The 19223-nt window shown below is 39.2% G+C and overlaps 1 protein-coding gene across 1 annotated transcript in view; it reads right to left on the reverse strand.

The window, feature by feature from the left end:
- Positions 1 to 19223, reverse strand: part of thumpd3 (THUMP domain containing 3) — an 85867-nt gene that overhangs the window by 39548 nt on the left and 27096 nt on the right. Inside the window, exon 5 of the mRNA XM_052131152.1 lies at positions 16456 to 16586. Within this exon, the coding sequence (XP_051987112.1) occupies positions 16456 to 16586 (131 nt within the window). The remainder of the gene's footprint in view (positions 1 to 16455; positions 16587 to 19223) is intronic.

The following is a 19223-nucleotide window of genomic DNA, read 5'->3' on the forward strand; positions in this document are numbered from 1 at the left end:
GCTACTAGCTAATGTAATAGGTTAGCTAAAGTCTAGCTAAGGCAATATATCATGGCCATACAGGCCAATATACTGTAATTATTGGAGACATTACAGGTGAATACAGTCACATTTGTGTGATGTACTTAACATAATGATAAATAATCTTAAGATATTATATCGTATGCTATGTATTGTGAATACACCCATGTTAAACATAAAAATGTACTTCCATTGCATATCATAGGAACACATAAGCGTACATTATAATTACATTGATAAACCTGTACAAAGACCTCCAGATAAATACTGGTCTTCTGGATTAACACATTTAAGTGCTGCAAAAGATATTGACCTATGACATCCTATGACACTAAAAATTATTCTACATTTGAATTATCTCATAGATGTGACTATTGTGGTTCACGGTCATAGGCCCTGTCCCAAATGGCACTCTTCATATGTATTTTCAGTCTTGTGTACTCATTTCATGTGTCCATTAACTCCATGAGACCGTAGGGTGTCTCATTTTTCATTTTAGGTATCGGAAGGGTGCTCACGCATACTTTGTGGTCGATATGTGCCCTCAATGCGCACTTTTGCAGTGCAAGCTCTACAGCACACATCTTCTCGACAGTCAAAGCGAGGTTACGTTATTGCCCATCGTGCACAGCAACCCTAAAGGCACAGGGGGTGGCGGTGCCACCGGCTTGGGCCCGCCATCGCTGCTCGCAGCTATATTTATTATTATTATTATTTTTTACGACTATTGGGGCACTTTTGGGGCTCTTAACGTGCTCAAAAACTCTTGAAACTTTGCACACTGGTCAGAACCCGCGGCCATTAGGGCCGGGCTGAAGCTGGTACCCGGGCGTGGCAGGGGGGCTCGACAGCACCCCCTGAAACAAGGTCCGAAAACTTGGTCCATAAATCAAACACGCTTGTATGTAATAATATGAAACTCGGTACACATATAGATCTCATCGTTTCATATATCCTTTATACTTTTACTTTTTACCCCAGCCCAACAGGAAATCGTCTATTTAGGGTTCTTTGGAAAACACATGCAATGGAATGTGAAATACTCCTCCTAGAGAATCCCACCAATCGCCACGAAACTCGGTCAGCATGAAGTCAAGACATTGAGTATGAAAAACTGCCGGCGGATTTTTGATATCTCGAACGGTTTGGCCGTGGCGAGGAAACGAAATTATGGCAAACGTCCGAGAATGATGATCAAATTTCAAAATGCTTTGAAATCACACTCTTATTTTTATTGTAAACCTGTGATAAAACATATATGCTTGTGTTTTACATTTTTAAGAAAACAAAAAAAAATGGCAGCAAACAAACCACTTTTATAATTATTGTTTTGCGATCTTTGCGATTGATTTTCTTTCTGATTAATTTTCTGATAAATCTACCATTTGTTGTTGAAATGACGTAGTTCCAACGGGAGTCGCGAAGTGGAGGGCGGGTCCACCTTCTTCATGTAGCCAATCAGATGAGCTAATCGCTAACTCTCGATTTACTCTTATCTGATTGGTTTAAAAACACGCCAGTCACCAGAACACATCTTTAACATAATTTGGCTCAGACCCGTTCTCGTTGCTGCAATGGTACTTTTAATAATGCACACATGCATGTTAAATAATAAATAAATAAAAGAACAAATGAATAAATAAATGAATAAATAAACCATGATTACTTAAGGTTACAAATACACACACACACACACTCCATCATTGCAATCTTGACATCGCAGCCTGTTCATTATATCCGCAATAAAATATAATAATAAAATAGTAAACCTAACATATAAAAATTACTCTGTTTAAATTAGGGCTGGGCGATAAAACGATCTCGATATGGCATCGCGATAATATTTATTTAGACTACGATGATAAACTTTTGACATGTTTACTCGATATGGATAGACCTAACAGCCTATTACAAAGCAGAAATAAACGGACAACAGCCAGTCAGAACGCAGATTTTGGCTTGTGCGTCTAAGTACACGCCCATTTGCTAGCAGAGCACTGTTTGAGCTACCGGCAGTGAAGAAAGTGAGTGTAAAGAAAAAATGAGTGGAAACGACGAACTCGAACTATCTTCCAAAGCTGAGGAAATTGTTGACAAAAAAGGTAACAAGACGTCAATTATATGGTTTGGATATCTGAAAAGCGACGACGCGCAAATAAAGACGGTCTGCGAAATATGCCGTCGGTCGGTGATAACCAAGACGGAAACACAAATAAAACCTTTTCGGTCACCTGAAAAGGTACCATCCCAGCGACCACACCGAGAGTATGAAAATGCGGGCCCATGTTAATGTTACTCCGTCCAAAAGTTTTGCAGACTAGTCTTTCTGGCAAAAAACCTATAATAGGGTAATTAGGGTTACATGAGCACTACCTAAAAGGTGTAGCATAGTGACTGGTTTACAATGTTTACATTTTGCACTTTTTACTCAGATTGCTACCTCTAAAACATTTGAGATATTTAAAACCAGTACACAATTAATATTTTATTTATCTGACAGTTAAGTACTTAAATCTGCCAGGGACTTTGTGGTTCACTTGTTTACATTTGTTGTCTTGGTTGTACCTCTGCAAACATTTTGAAATATTTGCTGCCCTGCCAAAGAAATTTGATGTGATAGTACTGTAGTCACAGCTTTTAATTTGATATTTTATAATCAGTTACAAGGCAAGCTAACTTGCATTGTTTTGTCAAGGCAGATAAAGCATGTTTGCTAAAAGTAAAATGTTAACATTTAGATTTAAAGTTTATCAATATTCTTTTATAACAAAATATATTCTCAACCAATCCATGTTTGTACAGTTAAATGTTTGCATTGTTATTTATTTATGTTAATAAACTATATAGTTCAACTATTGAACCTTCTGGTTTCTTCAGGCATCATTATCAGTATACTTTTCAAACGGGCAGCATTATTAAATTATATATCGTAACAAATATCGATATCGATCAATATGGAAAAAAATATCGTGATAATATATTTTGCCATATCGCCCAGCCCTAGTTTAAATAGTCAGTAGTACAATTCAGTATCATTCACAGTAAGCACCGCTCCACTGTGATGTTTCCAAGCATATTTTTAGCATGTAAAGCGGATGATTTTCTATGTCGGTATTGGAGCGTGAGTAAAGTACAAAGCCTATAATAAAGAATAGTTTAGCATCCAAATACATCGCAAATGTAAAAACATTTTGATTGTAAAGAGACCGTTTTTTTTATTCGTGTTCTGTTCTGAATATCATTCAATTTCAAGGATTTGTTGTGGAATGTTTTGAGAGTATCATCAAATAAGAATAATTCTCTCGTTTTAGTGATTCCCTAGTTATTTTTTTTATAATTCTAATCAGGTAAGGCAAGTAATATTCTCTGTGTCTTTATATAAATAAACCAAAACAAAAAAGTTTGAGCACCGCTGCTTTATGGCACGTTTTGGATTGTGGTCAGCACAGAAAACAGCGCACGATTCTTAAATGGTTTGAAAGTTATATTGAAATGCTTACAAAGGAATGGATAAGAGGAATCGACATTTTTATTTAAAAACAAGTCATCTGAAACCTGACATCAAGTAAGGTGAGGAACAACAATTTCACACACTTGGAAAATGCTTTTTATTTGAATGAGTGAATGTGGCTCTTAAAAGAGCCATTGTTGCTGCCCTTAAAAGGACATTTGTTGCTTCATCTTCTGAGTTCCACCTGCAGAGCTTCTCGGAGGTTGCTCGGCAGAAGCTGGTTTCCCTCTGGTCTCAGGTGGACTCCGTCTCTGCACAGATGGAACAAGCCGATGTTTCTGTGGTGAATGCAGCGCATCTGCCTCTCTGCCAAGAAGCCAGACATGGCGCCGTTGATCCACCGCCGGCTTCGTTCAATGCCATAGCCAGTCCTGCCAGTCTGTCCTCTCCAATTTAGACGGGGTAAAATGCCAGAAAACACCAGCCTGGTTCTGGGAAACATTTGTAAGACTTCGGTCAGGTCACTCTTTATTTCCGAAGAAAATCGAGGCGGTTGCGGCCCACCCGACACAAACTGTTCCCTCCCAGGTGAATAATGAGAATATCTGGAGCTGTAGCTTTGGCCCTGAGAGAGCGCAGAGCTGGAAACAGCTGCTCCCAGAGTCTGCCTCCTCTGCCGTCCCAGGTGATCTCACACTGAAGACCGAGGTTTCCGTCCAGGCGCTGCTCACAGAAGCGAGTATGCAGTGTGCGGATGATGGAACTGCCGACGATCCAAACACGTGAAGCCATCTCAAAGACGCAGTGAGGGAATGTGATTTACAACCGGTATTTATGAGTGTTGCACGTTTGGTTCCTAAAGGTGTTACAGGCCCCACCCATTTCCAGATTCAATAATCGGCTCGTTCTTACATAGTAGAGCACGTTCGCACATGCGCAGTCTTCAAAAACGGTTGCTTTATTTATTTATGTACCGTACAAAAACGGTACATAAATAACATTTGTATGTGTTCTAAACAAAAGACACAGGTTGTACTGAATGTCAGCTTGTTTATTTGGCTCAAGATAAGGATTTATTAAGTCCACATGTCATGCAAACAAGAAATGCTTCTAACTAGGTCGAGAGCTGTCGTTGCGAATGTTCGTTGGAGCTCTACAGCACACATCTTCTTCTCGACAGTCAAAGCGAGGTTACGTTATTGCCCATCGTGCACAGCAACCCTAAAGGCACGGGGGTGGCGGTGCCACCGGCTTGGGCCCGTCATCGCTGCTCGCAGTTTTAATTAAAATTGAATTTATTCAAAAACTGTATCTGAATTGTATCATTTGAAATTGAATTTATTCGTTTGGAACTGAAGTCCAATAAAATTTGATCCTCACTGAAAATTAAACTCTCTATATGGCTTCACATTCACTTCTCACAATTCAGATTCAGTTCTCAAATTCAATTTCAAGTTACTGAGACAGACATCCGGGTAGTTGGAGGATGAAGGAAGAGCAATCGAGCGCAGATCGATAGATAGCGTTCATTGGCGCACAGGACTCCTCTTGGGCCAATCAGCACCAATGTTTTGGAGCACAGTACGTTACCCGGCATGAAACTATGGAATTACGATTGTGTCAATAATAATGAATGTAACTTTATAAAACTGAACGTAATTTTCTGAAAAAGTTACGTTCAGTTTTATAAACTATCAAAAATATTCCATTACAAAAGAAGAAAAACACAATTAAAATGAAAAAAAAAATGAACTCAGTCGCACGAATTTAACAGGCTCTTCAAATATGCTTCATTTTTTGTTAATGTTTTTCAAAGATTCGTTTTCGCAAATCGTGGATTCTGAATACATTGCCACAGATTTACGCTTACGCCGCAGTTTTTCGTTTGCTGTTTTGAGACAAACCTCTCGTGGGGGTGGGCTTAACAGTGATCTACTCTGATTGGATAGTGAGCTTTTGATGGACAGGTGCTCTCTGACCCGGATGTACAGACGTCACTCAGTGGCGCGCATATTGGAAAGCTCTCGCGGTGATTTGTAGTTATGCAATACGTCGTGCTTTGTTGTATTACTTACTAACAATATGTAAATAATATTTGACCTATAATTATATAATTTAATATTATATGAGACCTTCGATCGTCTAATAATCGTCTTCGATCAGTCTGTAAAGATGAGCTCTCAGGAGAGACACGGAGCGGCATCATCTTCCTCCTCCTCTTGTTTTTTATTTATTTATTTATTTTTTTAATTTTAATTATTTTATTTAATGCAAAGAACAGGAAAATACAAAAGAGAAAGCATACGTACATCACATAATATCAACCAAAACAATAAAGAAGACAAAAATAAATAGAAAAAAATAATAATAATAATAATAATAAAAAAAGATAATAATAATAATAATGTATCATTATTATTATTATGTTTCATTTTAAATATTGGTTAAAAATGAAAAATCCGAAACTGATGAAAATAGTTCCAGACTGAATCTTTCTGTACAACCAAAGGTTGGTGAGTGCCACTCTATCCAAAAGAACCTTTAAGACCAGAACAAAGCTGTTATCCTCTGCACCGTCAGAGAAGAGTTCACAGACAGCTTTAGGGTTTGGTTAACCAAGTTATCCTCTAAAATGTTCTTTTAGAGATGAAAGTTATCCTCTGTTCAAGCCGGGAAGATTAGCATTACGTGTTAATATTGGTTATCCTCTGTTTTGGCAGGGAAGAATTGGTTACCCTCTGTTCAGGCAGGGAAGATTTAGCATCACATGCTAATATATTGTTATCCTCTGTTCCTGCAGAGAAGAACATTGGTTACCCTCCGTTTCAGGCAGGGAAGTTTGGCGTAAAGTGCTAGTAATTTGTGTTATCCTTTGCTCTGCCAAGGAAGGTTAACAATAGTTGATCCGTGTTAACAAGTGTACCCTCTGTTGATCCGAGAAGTTTTAGTGTTTTTAATTGTGTGGTAACAAAGAAACTCAAATGTTTAGGAAAAATGCCAGACTGATCCCCACAACTGAAAAAGGTGGTCTTGCGACTCCTTTGTGGTCAGATAGTGAATTCAAAATCACTGTTAGGAGTACAAATGAATCTAATAGTCACTGAGAAAGTTAGACAAGAACTAACTCAGAAATATGAGATTCATCCAGACAAGACTTGGTCAGTAGATGAATGTACTAGGAGCAAGTATTCGCAAGAACAACGTGAAAGGCATTATCTGCTGCCACAGAGAATTTGACTACTAGCACTAGCTACACAACAGTCTCAGTGTAACTCACAGCTAGAGAAACAGAACAAAGTGCTCCATGCTAGAGAATCCTCTTTGACTAAGAAATTAAACTGCAACAAAGCTGCAGAAAAAACTGATGTGGAAGAAGTTAGTCAGACTGATAACAATTATCCTGACTTACAAGCTTTCTTCGAAACAGATGTAGCCATCCAAACAGTAACTGATGAGCCTGTAGATTCAGTAAGGGTATGTGGTACTAGGAGAAGATCTCAGGGATTTGAGGAAACTGAAAGTGTTCCTCCCAACTCTTCTGTTGTCCAAATACAAACTGTTGCCAAAGCGCTAGACCTAAAGATATAGAGAGACCATCCCAGAGCTTACCCTCAGCATGCACACATTTTTCTTAATTTAGAAGAGCATTGATCAGCAAAATGAGTCTACACGACATGTCGTTGGCAGAAGACACACAGCTGATGTAACAAATTCTAACTGAATCTGAATTCAACAGTTTTGTGTTTGCCGTTACTTCTGAACAGCGACATGCCAGTAAAAAGCGATTTGAGAGAAGGAATTTGAAAATTCTAAAGAATATCATGGGACCCAAAATAGACTGGTCCAGAATCACTAACGGTGTACAAAGGAAAGAAGAAACTGTAAGTGAGGTTTTGTCAGTCAGCCGTAACTTAGTGGAATAGTTGATGATTCTGAAAGTGTGTTCGATGACAAGGGACCCCAGTCCGCATCTGGTCAGATGGTCCTGTAGATGAGTATAGAAGATCCTTGCCATTCCTAGATCTAACAAAAATCTCAGAAGTAACCAAGACAGGTTGGCTACATGGGAAAGAAATGCTGATGTACACATTGCCTCAGATGCCCTGATCGCTTACTGTGAAAACCTCACAAAGGCAGTACAGAGTGCCAAAGAGAGAGTTGAGTCGTGTTGGCAGACTCCATCAGAGAGCTTACTTACTGCCCAGAAAGCAGTACGCTGTCAGAGCCAAAGTTTCTGATTTAGACCAATTGACTCTCCATCCTGTGAACTTGGAAAAGGAATTAATAATTCTATGGAGGCAAGGCTAATGGGGTTGGAGTAATAATAAAATATCATCTGCATAAAGCAAAACCTTATGTGCCACACCTCCCGCCACCACCCCTGGAAAATCATCTTCCCCTCCATTTGTTTGTGCCGCCACTACCGGGTGTCTAAAGTAATTTACTAATCCAATAAAAGTATTCACGAAGAATTCCCATTCTACCATATCAAAGGCCTTTTCAGCGTCAAGTGAGATGGCAGATATCTAAAAAAATTCAGTGTCAAAGTCATCTCCGGGGAGCCTTGCCTGAAGGCAAGGCCTTAATTACCTCATCAAGCTCCTCCAAGGTTATCTCATAATCAAGATAATTTTTTTGCTCAGTCATCAGTTTAGTAAGTTCTAATGGTTCCACAAAATTTCTAATATCTTCATCAGTAGACGAAGACGTGTACTATAGATATCAAGATAGAATTCTTTAAAAGCATTATTAATATCAATGGCTGAGGTAAACATTTCACCTCCAGAAGATTTTAATGAAGGAATGATTCCCTGCTTTGTCCCCCAACTCCAAATATGCCTTGAATAGCCAAAACGCCACCTTCCATGACAAAATAGTATTATATCTGTATTTCAACTGGGTCAATTCTGTGAGGCCATCAGACGACATTCGGCACTTCAGCCTCTGCACTTTTAATATTCCCTTCCAACTCCACGAGTTCTCGTGCTTTGGATTTTTTTGACGAATGAGGCATACTCTATGATCCGAACCCTAAGAACCACCTTAAGTTCCTCCCTAGCCATGCCCAAAAAAGGATACTGAGGGCCAGGTCTCCATATAGCCTAGACATTGATTTCAGACTTCAGCATTTGTTGGAAATCATGATTTTGCAAAAGGGATATATTAAAGAGCCAACTATATGATTTAATTTTATCTGTATGTGGCAACACCTCCAAACTCACCAGGGCGTGATATGAGACTAAGATGTTTCCCACTGAGCAATCAACAACAGATGAAATGGACTAAAAAAATCCATTCTAGAATAAATCTTATGGACTGATGAAAAAGATTTATATTCCCTACCAGATGGGTTCAAAAGTCTCCAAATATCAGTAAAATTTTTTACACATCCCATGAAGTGTCATTATTTCTCTAGGGGCCTTACACATTTTTGCTTTACTATGATCAAGGACGGAGTACATCAATAGATTAAAGTCTTCTCCCAATATTGTATCATGAGGGGTGCGAGGGACTTCCAACATCCCTTCAAGATATATAAAAAAGCCCTGATCATCAGCATTAGCTGCTTAAATATTAGCCAAAATCAACCTTGGCCCCTGAAATTCTGACATTTGAATTGTAGATGCTTACTTATCAATGTAATGACTCCCCTGCTCTTACTTGAGCCAGCACTAAAGAAAACATGTCCACCCCATATCTTCCCAATTTTTTCAGCTTCCAAGATGCCTTTCTTGAAGAAACACTATATAATATTTCTTACGTTTAAGAAATAACCTTCTTTTTATGGGGTGCCCCAACCATTCACATTCCACATGGAGACAGACAATCCTCTCATTAACATTTGACAGAAAAATAGATAGTCAAAAATAAAATTAACCACATTCCAACATTAGTGCAACAATGAAACCCCGAAAAAAAGAGAAAAACGTGTGCATTAACCCGCGCACAACAGCGCCAAACGGCATCCGTCCCTCTAAACTCAAACAGTCCATGTACGCCAGAGTCCCTGTGACAATTTTGCAGATGGATTGCTCAAGTCCAGTGTTTATTTTCTGTTGTGTAATTCTGTTTCACAAAATGTGTATAGAATATAACTGTGGCAGGGCGGAGGGCGGGGCCGGGTCGTGATCATACACATTACATTGGTGCCGAAACCCGGGAAGGAGGAGGGATGCCCGTCGCAGAGATCTCGCCACTACCGTCCACCCCAACGGAGCAGCCGCGGCCATCTGCCGGGGGACGAGGAGCCCAGCCGCCTGAATGAGGATGATGGCCGCCGACCGCGAGGGGAGAAGGGGCTCCTAGCTAACCGCCTGGAGCGGTAAGGGCCGCTGCCAGGCGCGGAGTCGCCGCCTACCGGCCGCTGAAACGCGGCGGGGTTTAAGACCGCCGACCGCGAACGGGGAGGGGCTCAATGCCGACCGCCTGGAGCGAGAGAAACGCTGCCAGGGGCGGGGGAGACCCCTTCTGTTCCCCGAGAACGCGCCGGGGTGTTCCGTCTGCCAAGGGCTGGAGGACTGCCTCGGATCCGCCTGGAGAGGCGCGGCTGTTGTCCGATAGAGGGTGGAGGAGTGGCTGAGGAACAAGCTGCGACATATCGGAGAACTGGCGAGTAAGAGTTTTTTTTTTCTTCATCTCTCTCCCCTCTCTCTCTCACTGTTGCTCTGCGTTGGCCTTTTCCCTGTTTTAAATTTTACAGTTTTTTGGGGGGTACTACACTGTTAGAGGAAGTACCCCCCATTTTAATTATTTCTGTTTCCCTCCCCCATCCAGGTAGATGGGGATGACCTGCCAGCAGACAGCGCAGAAGGCGCGCCGTCCCCCAGGGAAAGAGGGAGGGGTGTACGTCAGGCCGGGGGTCCCCAGCCTGAGAGAACCAGGGAGGAATGTGGCAGGGCGGAGGGCGGGGCCGGGTCGTGATCATACACTCCCGGTCCCGTATTGGGCTAATCAAGCCGCTGAGGTTTAAAGGTCAACTGCAGAGTATCGTGCGGGAGAGAGAGATCGTTAGCGGACATGTCCGTCGTGTGTGTTTATGTTGTCTTTTAAGTTTCTCATTAAAATATTATTTATATCGTAAAGCCGGTTCTCGCCTCCTCCTTTCCATTGAATGCGTTACAATAATCTATAAAACAAACTCCAGCCAATAGGAGGCATACGCACAAAGAACATGCAGATTCATCCACAAACTGTCCCGTAGGAGTGTTATTCCACAAAAGAAACTCCTGCAGCTAGGCAGAACCAGCACAAAAAGAAAAAAGGCGCTCCGTTTCCCAAACAGTCAAGTGAATGTTCAGCGAGTCAGACACACTCGGCTGTTACGTGACTGCAACAACTGACCTAATCACTCCAATGTCCTGCAAGAAATATTCCACAAAACAAACGAGCCAATAGGAGGCATAATCACAAATAAGGTGCAGATTCATCCACAACTGTCCCAACGGACTGCTATTCCACAAAACAAACTCCAGCCGCTAGGTGGAACCAGCACAAAAAGAAACAAAAAAAGTGCTCAGATCCCCAAACAGTCAGTAAATCAGGCGCATTCGGCTGCAACATAATAACTCAGAACCACAAATAACTCAGTCATTGACTTTATGAAGAACATTGCTTGTTGTGGGCATGTAAATATTTTGCGGCCATCCTTAGTATCTATTCTCAATTTGGCCGGGAACATCAGCCTGTGAGGATCAGAAACAACTGTGCTCAAATTAATAATTTTCAAGATGCAATTTGTCATGTAGACAGTAGAACACACACAGGTGAAACTCGAAAAATTAGAATATCGTGCAAAAGTTCATTAATTTCAGTAATTCAACTTAAAAGGTGAAACTAATATATTATATAGACTCATTACAAGCAAAGTAAGATATTTCAGGCCTTTATTTGATATAATTTTGATGATTATGGCTTACAGCTTATGAAAACCCCAAATTCAGAATCTCAGAAAATTTGAATATTACATGAAATCAATAAAAAAAAGGATTTTAAATACAGAAATGTCGGCCCTCTGAAAAGTATAATCATGCATATGTACTCAGTAATTGGTTTGGGCCCCTTTTGCATTAATTACTGCCTCAATGCGGCGTGGCATGGATGCTATCAGCCTGTGGCACTGCTGAGGTGTTATGGAAGACCAAGATGCTTCAATAGCGGCCTTCAGCTCTTCTGCATTGTTTGGTCTCATGTCTCTCATCTTTCTCTTGGCAATGCCCCATAGATTCTCTATGGGGTTCAGGTCAGGCGAGTTTGCTGGCAAATCAAGCACAGTAATACCATGGTCATTGAACCAGGTTTTGGTACTTTTGGCAGTGTGGGCAGGTGCCAAGTCCTGCTGGAAAATGAAGTCAGCATCTCCATAAAGCTTGTCTGCTGAAGGAAGCATGAAGTGCTCTAAAATATCCCGGTAGACGGCTGCGTTGACTCTGGACTTAATTAAGCACAGTGGACCAACACCAGCCGATGACATGGCTCCCCAAACCAACACAGACTGTGGAAACTTCACACTGGACTTCAAGCATCTTGGATTGTGTGCCTCTCCATTCTTCTTCCAGACTCTGGGACCTTGGTTTCCAAATGAGATGCAAAATTTGCTCTCATCAGAAAAGAGGACTTTGGACCACTGAGCAACAGACCAGTTCTTTTTTCTTTAGCCCAGGTAAGACGTTTGACATTTGAAGCCCATGTCCAGGACCCGTCTGTGTGTGGTGGCTCTTGATGCAGTAACTCCAGCCTCAGTCCACTCCTTGTGAAGCTCCCCACACATTTGAATGGCCTTTTCCTGACAATCCTCTCCAGGCTACGGTCATCCCTGCTGCTTGTGCACCTTTTTCTTCCACACTTTTCCCTTCCACTTAACTTTCTATTAATGTGCTTTGATACAGCACTTTGAGAACATCCAACTTCTTTTGCAATTACCTTTTGAGGCTTTCCCTCCTTGTGGAGGGTGTCAATGATGGTTTTCTGCACAACTGTCAGGTCAGCAGTCTTCCCCATGATTGTGAATTCAACTTAACCAGACTGAGAGACCATTTAAAGGCTCAGGAACCCTTTGCAGGTGTTTAGCTGATTAGCGTGTGACACTTTGAGCCTACAATACTGAACCTTTTCACAATATTCTAATTTTCTGAGATTCTGAATTTGGGGTTTTCATAAGCTGTAAGCCATAATCATCAAAATTATATCAAATAAAGGCTTGAAATATCTTACTTTGCTTGTAATGAGTCTACATAATATATTAGTTTCACCTTTTAAGTTGAATTACTGAAATTAATGAACTTTTGCACGATATTCTAATTTTTCGAGTTTCACCTGTACATGTGCTCAATTTCTTTTGCGATGTTTCCAAGATGGCAGCGCCATTATTCGTTGTCTTTTTTTTTTTTTTTTCATTATTTGCCTTGTGCTAAATTTATTGTGTTGTCATCCAGAGCCCCTTCCCCGGATGTATGTGCTTTTAAACGTCACGTATGCAAGTGAAGATTGGTTGGTTGTTTTTATATGTCAATCAGACAGCTACTCGTAAGTTCTTTTTGATGGAATAATTGTAAGCAATTTCAGCAATTTGCTGAAATTGCTGAATTGTTAATTTTTCAGCTTGTTAACCTCTTCCCAATCCTGTAAAATTAGCCTAAAACGCCTAATCAAGGCATACCCAAAGTAAATTTAAAGCTGTTCTTGAACCGTTTGGAGTACATGCATGGTTTTGGTCACATTTGAAAGGGGACACTCTGAAGTTTTTTCCCCAGCAGTCAGAATTACTGTAAGTGCTACTGATTCTGAGTAATAGAAGTTTGAACACAATGAAATAGAAGTTTTTTTTTCCCGCCTGAAATTTTTTTTGCATACAGATGACTATAACTTGTAGCTATTAGCTTGAGAACACAATGGGATCACAGCATGAAGCCTTACCTAGTCCAAGTTCAAATTTTAGAACAATACCATAAAAAATGAATATTTTACACATGTTTTTCTAAGGGTACACCCAGGCGTTTTACAAAAGTGCCTTTTGGATACTCCAAAAGGACCCTTTGGTAACCTAGGACAAAAAGGCTCCTACTTTTGAACGCTTCAACGTACAGTCATAATTTTGGGCTCTAATGAAAGATGACACTTAGAGCTATCATATTCCATATCCAGATCCACTATTAGTTTTGCTGACACAGAGTAACTGATGCATAAACACATTAGAGTGCCTTTTCCCTTCTTGAAACTAAATGTTGTGCATATAAAAGAGTCAAAACTAGTGCTATGGTGGACAATTTGTTTATATAAAAAATACACAATAAACTATTTACATGAATTTTTACACAAAGTATTTACAAACCATTATAAAATTGTACATGTTTCTAGCAACATGCCAGTCATTATAGCAGTCACATTTGGGTACAAAGCACAAAGGCAGAACACAGGAAGAGTACTTCACTGGTGTCTTTGCATGACACTGCCTGCACTTCAGACGACCAGCGGTGCAAGATTTGGTGATGTGCAACGGCCTGTGATCTGCTCTTCGTGGAGCAGGAGATACGGGTCTGGCTGTGCAGTGAGACCCCAACTCTGCCAGCTCCTCAGAAAGGGTCTCTCTGAAAGCCCTCCTCTCTTGATGAGGTGCTGTCCTGCTGCTCCACTTTATGTGGCCGCTTGCTGAGTGGGGAGAATAAATAAATGTAATTTACAAAGCTAGACACAACTTTTCCATCTTTTCTGTATTATATATATATATATATATATATATATATATATATATATATATATATATATATATAGTTTTTCTTTTCGAGTGTGTAAATATGCATTATTGTATGTATATTTACTGTAAATACTGTATACTTTGCCAATGTACTATGGAACAAAGAGATGGGCCTACACCTCCCCCCATCAATTCAGCATTGTAACAAATAGATGGGCCTACACCTCCCCCACCTCCCCGCATTGTAACAAATAGACTCTCAAACACAACATATATTCTTATTTTCAACTTATATTTATTTATATATATATATATATATATATATATATATATATATATATATATATATCCATTTATATATATATATATATATATATATATATATATATATATATATATATATATATATATATATATATATATATATATATATATATATATATATATATTTACAGTAAATATACAAAACATCTATATAGCATGTCAATAGATCTGAAACAAACAATGAACTAAAACCTCACACACGCACATACAAATACAAAAAACACGCACAAACGGTTCAAACACTCACTGAGGAAACACACGACAAAGGGTAATTACAAAATGTGTTCATTATTCAAACTAAAGCTTATTTATGCGGAATATACAGTAATATATGTTATAAAACACAAGAAAACACTTACTTGTCCAGAGCCATGTCTCATCTCTCCATATTTCCTCTGCCTCCAAATCATCCGTATTGTTTTCAGAAATTTCATCTCCAAACTCAGAATTTTGACAATGAATGCCTTCTTATATCACATCCTGGGGTGAAAATCCTGTTTTTCGCGTCCGTTTCACCATATTTAAATCGCCAAATGTGTAAACAGTTCCAAAACAGTTCTCCAATGGCTTTATGCGCTGAGGCGTAAAACTGTCGGTAAACTTCGAGGCTGCTTACACACACGCATAACAGAATCGTGCTCTAATCAATCCACTAAAGCCGCATATCACTGTTTTCAGAATTTCATTGGCTATACGATGCGTCAGTCATTTCCACTCTTCGATGTAATTGGTTTGATCAGTAAACAAAGGAATGTGGGTATGCCCTTACATTCGACACAGACTGTGGTTGGGTATTGAAGGCTTTGGATAGGACATGGAAGCTCCTATTGGGTCAAATGAGGTGTCAATCGAAAGGTCAGAGTGCGTGCTTCCATTTTGATACCGGATATAGGAAATGTTTACATCTGAACTGAAGTTATTACCGATAATATGTGAAAGATTAGGCACAGCTGCCAGGTGCTTTGAAATGATGCAACAAGAGTCTGTGGATATTTATTGATGTAATAATGTGATTTGGACTAAACATTTTACTTGATTTGATCGTTTGGACATTTGACAATGAAACAACACCGCTTTTGTCGGGAAGTTATGGCTCAGTGGACTACTATGAGGCTTCATAGGTGAGTTGCCTAAATTTTGTTTTTGGTTGTTTATATGTTGGTGGTCTGACAAAGATATAGATTGTACCTGCTGTTGTGATTGTATCTTAAAAAGGTTTACATCGTTCGAATCACGAGTATCTCAGCTTTCCAAATATATGTATTATGTTTACTTTTTTTTTTTTGGAGTTTTATCTTTCAAAAACATAAACCTCTGAAACACACCGTGGGTCGAGTTCGGCACGTCGGACCGGGAAAGCGTTAAAAACCATTCTACTTCCATGAGACTGAGCCATTGGATTAACCACGCCCCCTCTTTCCAAAACCCAGAACTCCAAAGATACCAAAATGAGCTACATTAAAATCAGCAGAAATGGTTGTTAAAAACCCTCAACTGACAACTGTTATGAACAACATGGCATAAAAATGCATTATGCCTCAATAATTTGCAACACTATGAGAACGCACAAAATGATTGACAGGCAGAAAGCATCATTGTCCGTGGACCACAGACACATTTTTGTTTGATGTTTATAACGTCTAAAGTTGTCACAGAGACCAGTAAGATATCTAAGGGCACTTATTTCATTAATATTTTTCAAGGAGTAGGAACACCTTTTCATGATTTTTTTTTATAAATGAATAGCTTACAGCTCCTTTAACGAAAATATTATTTGACTGCTAGTTTTCATCTTTGTCTTCATTAACAACAATAAACTTGATATGAACTGAGTTACTGAAGTGAGATGGTCATTAATAAGGGGACAATCAGATGATCTATCAGGAGTTTGACTCAGACTACTAAATATGGACTTTTTTTTAATATACTGTAATGATTGCAAGCAATTTTTTACACAACTGTAGCTTACCTAAGCATACCATAAGCCAGTGTAGACCGTAGAGTTGTGGGGCCAAAGTGAGTGATGTTCCTCCTATGCAGACTCTCCTCTGTGAGAGCAATACCAATTACAACTTCATTATTGTGGATATTCAACAGCACCTGGTAATTAACAGAGAAACAATGACATTACAGTCCCTTCTTTTGTTCTGATTTAAAATGTTTAGTATACACCAATTAGCCACAACATTAAAACCACCTGCCTAATATTGTGTTCTGAGATGCTATTCTACTCACCACAATTGTACAGAGTGGTTATCAGAGTTACCATAGACTTTGTTATTTCGAACCAGTCTGGCCATTCTCTGTTCATCTCTCTCATCAACAAGGCGTTTCCATCCGCAGAACTGCCCCTTACTAGATGTTTTTTGTTTTTCTCACAATTCTGAGTAAATTCTAGAGACTGTTGTGTGAAAGGAGATCAGAAATTACAGAAATGCTCAAACCAGCCCATCTGGCACCAACTGCAGCCATGCGATTGTCTAATAAGCCAATTGGGTGACTGCAGTGCAGTGCTTAAACTCAAGCAGATATGGGTCTTCAGTTAATATTCACATCAACCATCAGAATGGGGAAAATGTGATCTCAATGATTTGGAGCGTGGCATGACTGTTGGTGCCAGATGGGCTGGTTTGAGCATTTCTGAAACTGCTGATCTCCTGGGATTTTCACGCACAACAGTCTCTAGAATTTACTCCAAATGGTGCCAAAAATAAAAAACATCCACTGAGGGGCAGTTCTGTGGAGGTAAATGCCTTGTTGATGAGGGGTCAATTGAAAATGGCCAGACTGGTTCGAACAGACAAAGTCTACGGTAACTCAGATAACAGCTCTGCACAATTGTGGAAAGAATATCATCTCAGAATGCTATTCAGAGATGTGGGTTGGCACTGTTTTGGCGGTATGAGTGGGACCTACATAATATTAGGAAGGTGGTTTTAAAGTTGTGGCTGATCAGTGTATTTGCATTACTTCATACAACACTATATTGGACTGTTTAGGAACTACTTCACACTTTTAAAAAAGGTAGACTAGGGTATGTTGTAGAAATCTTTATACTAATTGATCAGTAACAGTCATTGCAAGGGAATGCCCCTGTGACTGAGGAATGCAGAGGGGGAGGATCTGCTTCTGTTGGAGACCTTGGGGAAAAGAGGTATAAAAAAACAAGTCAGCCCTCCCCTTCAGGGTCTCACTCATGGCACAGAGTAATTCCTGTGTAATGACTGGGTCCTTCTTGCAAGAATACATTCTTTTAAAAGACTGTTTGATTCAGAGTGTCTCTTACGCAGTGATAATGGTTGGTTAATAATTTTTTGCCACAACAGGTAAAAAAAAAACTCTTCATTAACCAATGACCTTATAAAGAGTTTGCCTTGGTTGTCGACACAACAACAATAATACAGCCCAAACATTACGGTGTAACAGGAAATATTATAAACTAAGTCAAAGGTAGGTGAAGTTGATACACTGTATATGTGTTGCTACATATGTAGGAGGAATTAATTTAGAGTGGGAATTGTAAGGAATTAACGATTCAGGGGCCGGATTTACAAAATTCTTCTTAACTATCATTTTCTTCTTAAATTCTAACTTAAGAAAAAACTTACAAATGAATATGTTGTCAAATTTTATCTTCATAAATAACATCTTAAAGTAAGGATAACCTCACAGTTGTCTTAAATTCTAAAAGGTAAGATGTTTAATTGTACTGGTTTTAAATGTGACGTGTTTTATTATGTTGAGTCTTAAGTCTCAATGGGCTGCTTTATGTAGAAATGTAATTTGACAAAAACATTTCTGACTTGTGATTAATGACATTTTTATTTTCATCTTTCAAACCATGTAAATGTTATCACCAAATCAAACAATAAATGTTATCCTTAATGCAGTGACCAATCATGCCAATTCAAACGGAAGCGCTTGCATATAATTCTCTTTCTCCGCAATCTTTAGAGTTCATAGAAACATAATAATTAGAACATTAGAAAGCTGAGACTTTTTTCACCCCATCCACATCCCTATCAGAATTGGCCACAGCAGATACAGCCTCCGCCACCCTTTCCCATTTATTCGCCTCTTAATTTCCAATGTGATGTAATTATCAAGCTTCCCAAAAAATAACTATCCTTGCAGTAATTCTCAACAAGAACCTCTTGTCTACTAAAGTTTTTATTTATTTTCCTCCACGTCAAATTAAAGTTATCAAATGTTTAGCAGCAACTAAATTCTCCTCCTCCTCCTCCTCCTCCTCCTGCACTTCATATTCAAAAATATTATCATGAGGTGCTTTTTTTTTTTTAAGTTAAAGATTTATCAAACAATGTTTTTTTTATTCTTAAGGAAAAAATTAAGATGCTCTTAAGATAATATCTGAGAACTTAAGAATTTTTCAAGAATTGCACTTAGTTTTATGAACTTCATAGGCTATGTTCAGACTACAGGCAAATCAGATTTTTAGTGTGTTGGAGACTGGTAAATATTGTGATGCTCCATGCTGCAGTCACCAATTTTTGACATCATCGTTGTGTGTCACGTTAAAAGAGATGCAAAAAACCATTTGAAATCCGAATTGAGCAGCCAGAGCGTCCGGTCTGAGATGCATCTGAAGAAAATCAGATTTCAATCGCATTTGAAACCACCTCCCGATGTGGTTTGAATCAGATTCTGAAAAATCTGATTTCAAGTGTTTTTTTGCTGTCCAGACTATCAAAAACTTATCTGGATACAGTCCGGATA

The sequence above is a fragment of the Xyrauchen texanus genome, chromosome 7 (assembly GCF_025860055.1).
Source record: "Xyrauchen texanus isolate HMW12.3.18 chromosome 7, RBS_HiC_50CHRs, whole genome shotgun sequence".
In the NCBI taxonomy this organism is placed as follows: domain Eukaryota; kingdom Metazoa; phylum Chordata; class Actinopteri; order Cypriniformes; family Catostomidae; genus Xyrauchen; species Xyrauchen texanus.